The sequence below is a fragment of the Juglans microcarpa x Juglans regia genome, chromosome 4D (assembly GCF_004785595.1).
Source record: "Juglans microcarpa x Juglans regia isolate MS1-56 chromosome 4D, Jm3101_v1.0, whole genome shotgun sequence".
Lineage (NCBI taxonomy): Eukaryota > Viridiplantae > Streptophyta > Magnoliopsida > Fagales > Juglandaceae > Juglans > Juglans microcarpa x Juglans regia.
Genome location: NC_054600.1, coordinates 3,906,963 through 3,913,191, shown reverse-complemented (window position 1 = coordinate 3,913,191; position 6,229 = coordinate 3,906,963). Strand labels below are relative to the sequence as shown.

Genomic DNA, 6,229 nt, shown 5'->3' with positions numbered 1-6,229 from the left:
AATCAAAACTTCTCAATCGTTTGCCTTTTCAATCAAGGAAGCCCGACGCTGAATTATTCACCACGGACCTCGCACCAAATTATTTTTGGGACTTTTGCTGACACAGGAGCAAAAATTGTGAAACTATGCCGCAGACATGATGCAATCAATTGCCTGTTTGCAGATTCCGGTCATTGTCGCCTCCGGCCCAAAAACCTGCAAGGAAAACATCGAGAAACAGTTCAGGGAAAACAGAAGTGGGCCGGGGTTAAAAAAAAAAAAAAGAGACCTGTTGAAAACTGTTTTTATACAGTAAAGGAACACTTTCTACTCAAAAGGAAACTCTCTCACTCACGCTAAAGCTTTTTATTTGTAGGTCTTGAGGATTAAGTTAGAACTAAGTATGGTGACTAAGCACAACTGTAACACAAGGCATGTACCATGAGATTCCAGCAGTATGGTGACTAAGCACAACTGTAACACAAGGCATATACTATGAGATTTCAGCATAAACCATGCCATTTATGAGCACCTAAGGGCAGCCTTACGCAGACAGAACGATGGTTGTGGATTCTGAGGACATTAAAATATATGTGCCTCATCCTGCCCCCCCTCCTCCACAAAAATCTCAGCCATCAGCCATAAGTGGGGCAACTGCTTACAGATTTTTATGACAAATGGTTTCCAGAAAATAACTCCACTACCTACCTCAATGGGTACACCAAGTTCCTCTCCCAAAGTGCGCATCTTTACCAAACCAGTCTGATAGTTTGGACCACCTCTTCGGACATAGAGGTGCATTCTTGCTGCCTTTAATTTGGACTCCTGTCCCACACATACACAGAATTAATTGGTGAAGAAACAAACTAAAGCTTACTGGATAAATTCAACTAGAGCATACCTTCTCTTTAAGAGCTCGAATTATCCCATTGAAAGTGGCAGCAACATCTGTGAAGTTAGCAATGCCTCCTCCAATAAGAAGGGCTCTCTTACGACCATCAGGGTCTGCAGTAGCACACTGCAAAACATTAAGCATATCATGTTTCAGGACAAATGAACAAAGAAATAGAAGCTGAAGTCCCAAAAGAAGCCAAAATATTTTCTTACATCAATAACAACTCTTGCATATTGCAACACCTCTTCCTCATTTGGAGCTCCACTATACTCTGCATAGTTACCAAGCTCCTGGGCATAACCCAAATCTCCAACCTAGTTAAATGGAAGGAAAAAGAAAGTTGCACAAGTATCAAAAATCCTGCAGCATTCTTAAAGAGTGATGCATTACTAAGCTTTACAGCAAAGATGAGATTATGATGTAATTCATGACAATGGCATGTGCACTATAGGGCATTATATTGGATCCCTTACAGTGTCCGCATATATAACACTTGCACCACCGCCAGCTACCATTGTCCAGATGCGTCCTTTTGGGTTCAACACAGTGAATTTCAAAGATGCACTTGTCTGCAGTGTCAACAATAGACTATGATTTATACTTTTATTATATGGTGTGGAATGGTAAATTCCAGTTTCCACAATTGAACTCAATAATAGGGTGAAGAAAGTTGATAAAAATTAAATATCAAAAGGAGATACACCCATGCAATTACCTTCTCATCCAATGAGTGAATGAAGCTCTCTGTAGGGCTCAAGACTCTTCCAAAAGGCAGTGGAAACTCGTTGTTACCCCACCTGAACATATAAAAATAAATCCATAAGGCAGCATTGTGCCAAATGCATTGGTAGTACATTTCTGATGTGAATTAAGCATGTGTTAAGAAACAAACATCAATAAATGTATACTTCTTGAAGTTCTTAAAGGCAGCAGTGTCGTCCAATTCTCCCCTCATATCCAAGGGGTATGGCTCCCCGTTTACCAGTGTGAATGGATTCATCTCTATGAAACTGAAGTCAAGATCTATGAGAAGGAAATAAAAAGGTTAGAATTGAACAATAACAGTTTAAGAAGATTTCCAAGTCAAGTGCAAGTGATGATCAAAAGAAGAAATTAGTTTCTATCTAATAAGATCTCTACATAATCTAGCATATACGTATGAATGAAGAAAAAGTCGGATAGAGTCATATATCTTTTTCAGCAATCATGTCATTTCTCAAGTTCTATCAATGCAGCCGAGCACAGGCAGCTTTTTTAGACATTGCATACCTTGAAATACATTAAACACACCCATTATGAAGTCAGCAATTTTCCCCCGAACCTAAGCAAAATAGACATTAGAAACAGTACATGTCAGATACACTAAGATAGCATTACCAAAAAAGACTGAAAGCAACATCAAATCAAGCAGGAAACTGAAAAATTACGAGCATGAGAAATTCATAAATCAGACAGATTAAATAGCATCTAAGGGCATTAAATATGTCACAAGGACACATGGAAAATCTATCAACCGATCATCCTTAGGCCAAAGTTTTTATAGACATCTGGGCAGAGGTGCAATGAAAGTAGAAACACTAAAAGACCTCTCAGATTACTCAATCATTCAATGTATCAGCCATTGCTAAAGGTAATAGAAGTCATTCAAATTGGAGAACAAACAAGAAATTATATAATTATACCTAAACTCACCTCCAAGGGTAGTGTAGCAATCAATGGGGCGCAAACCTCCAATGTCATCGCCTTCTCAGTAGGAAGGTATATAGTCTTAACCTGTATAAATCAAATAAATATCAACCTTTGAGATATAAATACTCTTAATAATAGACAGGGTAAGAAAAATAATTGTGTGTGTATGCAGGGGGAGAGAGAGAGAGAGAGAGAGAGAGAGAGAGAGAGAGAGAGAGAGAGAGAGAGAGAGAGTACAAATGAACTGTATGGACATACTTTATCCCAGTTCTCTTCAATTTCAATACCCCCACACTCTGAAAAGCTAATGGTGCATCCAAGTCTTTCAGAGACTATTGATAGGTAATATTCTTGGTCATGGGGAACAAATGGCTCAACAATGAATGTAGTTATTGGTGCCTTGCAACCACCCATCTCAACCTAAGGAAGATCCGATACCCACATCAGCAAATTGAAAATCATACAAATAATAATCAGGACAATGCAACAAATGTGTCTCACCCATCACCTGAACGCCAAGGCGAGCTTTCACAAACTCTGCAACCTGAGCTAAATCCAAGTTCAACGCCACCAAGCCACTCTTTCCACGCTTGCCAAACAACATGTCGGGCTTCACAACCAATCTTGTGGACAAAAGCCATGGCTCTTCATTTGTTAACTCTGTGAAGTCCGTTACCTCTGTCACCTGAACCATAAAAATGATTCTCAATCACCTTTTAACAAGTTATCTTCTTCTCCTTTTTCCTTCTTTTTATTTCTTCTTTTATTAAAAGACACCATGTTACATTTACTATAAAAGACGAACAGGAATTAAATCATCATACAGTTTAAAGGATGACATAATTTCAAAGCAAAAAAACAGATGTAATTCAGCATGTCCTGCTTGGCTTATGTCTGTTTTTTAAGAGATTACTACATGAATAAATCCATACATGCATGCATACATACATACATACATATATATATATATATAAATTCTATTCTGAAGTCGGATGGCCGGTTGTACGTGGCATAATTTGATTTGAAATATAAATTTTAAAATTTAAATATTACAAATTAAATCATGCCATTTAAGTGATGTAAATGGTGTGCTTGAGAATAAAATAACTCATATATAAACACACGCTGCTTATTATCGTTGAATAGGGTGTAATAAACTCAACGAGATACATTAAAAAATGCCAAGAACATTACGTAGATTTTACTTACCAGAAGAATCACATACACGCATGCATATACATACATAGAAACACATAAAATTGAATATCCTTGAATCGAATACCGTAAACTCAACTTGATACATCATAAAACGCCGAAACAATTGCTAAATTAACTTTTTTCCAGATATCATATTACAAGCATCTATACACATACAACGAAAAATACACACATACGATACGTGGAATTTTGTGTAACATGCATACACTCACATTCGTATAACTAACTGTATATAATTTAGACAGATTTGCATCTAAACCAATAAAATTAATATCAAAAACCAAAAATTTCTAGAAGCTTCTCCTGACCGAATAATAGTTAATTCTCACTTTATTTATATACTTGTTATTACGAATTCGAAGTTTACGAGGTTGATAAAAAAACGTTTTCAAATGCTAAAATGTCAAGAGTGATCACAAGCGAAACAGTAAAGGCGGCTCCGGAAGAAACTAGAAGCATCGGGATTGACGGAGGGAGGAGAGTGAAGCTACCTGGGCGGAGTGGATCTGCAGGTCGATGTTGGCGAGACGTTTGAGATGCTCCTTCAGCAGGCGCTTAGAATCGTACTCTCTGATCTTCTTCCTCGCCATTTTTCACAAAGAATTTTACAACAAGCAGCAGCAACAACAACAAAAAATTACAACCACCTCTGGATCAGAGTGGAAGAAGATCTGTGAAGAAATACACAGAGAGAGAGAGAGAGAGAGAGAGAGAGAGGAAGCCGAGCGGGTTGGAATGGGTTGGGTGGGTAGTTGGGTGGCGCAAGGATTGCAATGCCCAAAAATGTCCAAATACCAACTATATATGATTTTTTATTTTTTTTATTTTTTTATTCGATAAACCTTTTGAAGGCGGGCCTTCTATCCATCTATGCAGAGTAAATCCTGATTCGGTGTACCATACCTTCAAAAATTTTCTACACGGAGCTGGTTAACTAATTATATATGAATTAATTTTTCAATTAGCTACTATTCACTATCCCGTACTCCATACCCTATAAAAAAAAATTATCAAGTATAGAATGTAGAGGTGAATAGTAACTGATATATAACAAAACTCATTATATATATTTATGAATTTAAAAATATCTAAATATTATAATATTATCTTATGAGTCTTAGGACTGTTCAACCGACCCAACCCGACCCTAAAACCCCTTTTTTGGGCAGCTAGTCTGAAATGTTTTTTGGAAGAAACGGTTTTGTTTTTTAGCGTGTGTGTGTGTGGGGGGGGCTAATAATCTAGAAAAATTTGATTACCATTCAATACAAAAAACCTGAAATGGTTTGTTCCAATGCTCTTTTGTGATTTTGTGCAGGAGGTTGTGATTGTGCACTAATTTGCAGAATTTATTTGTTTATGAATTTCAATGTAATTGAAGTTTACATTATAGCAAATGTCCTACTGTTCATTGTATTTTCAACAAATGGCTTTGTACTTCTTCTCATTGTTAGACTTTGATTTTCTTGTCAATTAAACCACTTTTGAGAATAGTTAATGAGTGGTGGAAGTGATGAGCAGTACCACTTCACAGTAAAACATAGTCAAATACTAATAACAAAACTTGATAAAAAAAGTAAAACATAGTCAAATACTAATAACAAAACTTGGTAAAAAATAAAGATCATTGCATTTGACACTGCTTTGCAATTAACAACTGTTTACATAAAAAAGAACAATTCAACCAAAAGCAAATTCCTGGTTATACCAAAAAAATAATATCCTGCTTACATCATAAAGGGCAATATCTTGGTTACATCAATCCCGAAAGATCCATAACTAAGCCCTCTCTAATTGGAGCAGCAATCAATAGAAATCCATAATCACCAGCCACCACATAATACTTAAAATCGAACTGCAAACATTAGAGAAGATTATGCATCAATTATCTTGGAAGCATAAAAAACTAGGATGCATGATATTATAATACTATATGATCCAATCAATGACTTAACCAATCAGCAAGTAAAAATGGTCTTACTCTTGGATTAGCCAGTTTCGGTCTAAAAGTATTTCAAGTAATCTTCAATCGACCTCATTTAAAATATTCTTCAAAGTTATCTCTACATGAAAAAAAAATTATATTAAACATATAATTAATTGAAAAGACTATATGAAAATAATTCTCAAATATGAATCTTACCGGTTTCTAACTTTTAGCTTTCAGCATCTTCCATTACATCTTGAGAGTCATAATTAATGAAGAGAGTCATCAACCAGTTTTGTGTGCAGATATGAGATTCAACTGTTGTCGAGCTACGAAATGAATCTAAGAAACGACCTCCAACATTAAATGCCAGCTCAGAAACAACAATAGATATGAGAATAGCTAACACATCTCAAGCTATATTGGCAAGGATCGAATATCTACTTGAGTTCACCTTCCACCATATTAGAATATCAAGTCGGCTGTCAATCCTTCAACATTTTTCATAAAATACTTATCCA

At 36.1% G+C, this 6,229-nt stretch overlaps 1 protein-coding gene across 1 annotated transcript; it reads right to left on the bottom strand.

Moving 5' to 3' along the window:
* Nucleotides 1-4,559, bottom strand: LOC121260881 (ATP-citrate synthase alpha chain protein 3). Its single transcript, XM_041162943.1, has 12 exons — nucleotides 4,273-4,559; nucleotides 3,072-3,248; nucleotides 2,822-2,983; nucleotides 2,567-2,647; nucleotides 2,144-2,195; nucleotides 1,783-1,897; nucleotides 1,590-1,671; nucleotides 1,348-1,443; nucleotides 1,087-1,188; nucleotides 881-997; nucleotides 688-804; nucleotides 1-195 (listed from the first exon to the last, which is right to left on the bottom strand). Exons 1-12 carry the CDS (start codon nucleotides 4,369-4,371, stop codon nucleotides 124-126), a joined length of 1,272 nt encoding a protein of 423 aa, XP_041018877.1. The 5' UTR covers nucleotides 4,372-4,559; the 3' UTR covers nucleotides 1-123.
* Between the last annotated feature and the right edge of the window lie 1,670 nt (nucleotides 4,560-6,229).

Bases quoted from the DNA above. Each gene is read 5' to 3' on its own strand.
- LOC121260881 (XM_041162943.1), bottom strand. From the start codon at position 4,371: ATGGCGAGGAAGAAGATCAGAGAGTACGATTCTAAGCGCCTGCTGAAG. The intron at 1,444-1,589 runs GTAATTGCATGG...TTGACACTGCAG, and splicing joins TTCACTCATTGGATGAGAAG to ACAAGTGCATCTTTGAAATT. The intron at 196-687 runs GTAGGTAGTGGA...TTTTCCTTGCAG, and splicing joins AACTTGGTGTACCCATTGAG to GTTTTTGGGCCGGAGGCGAC.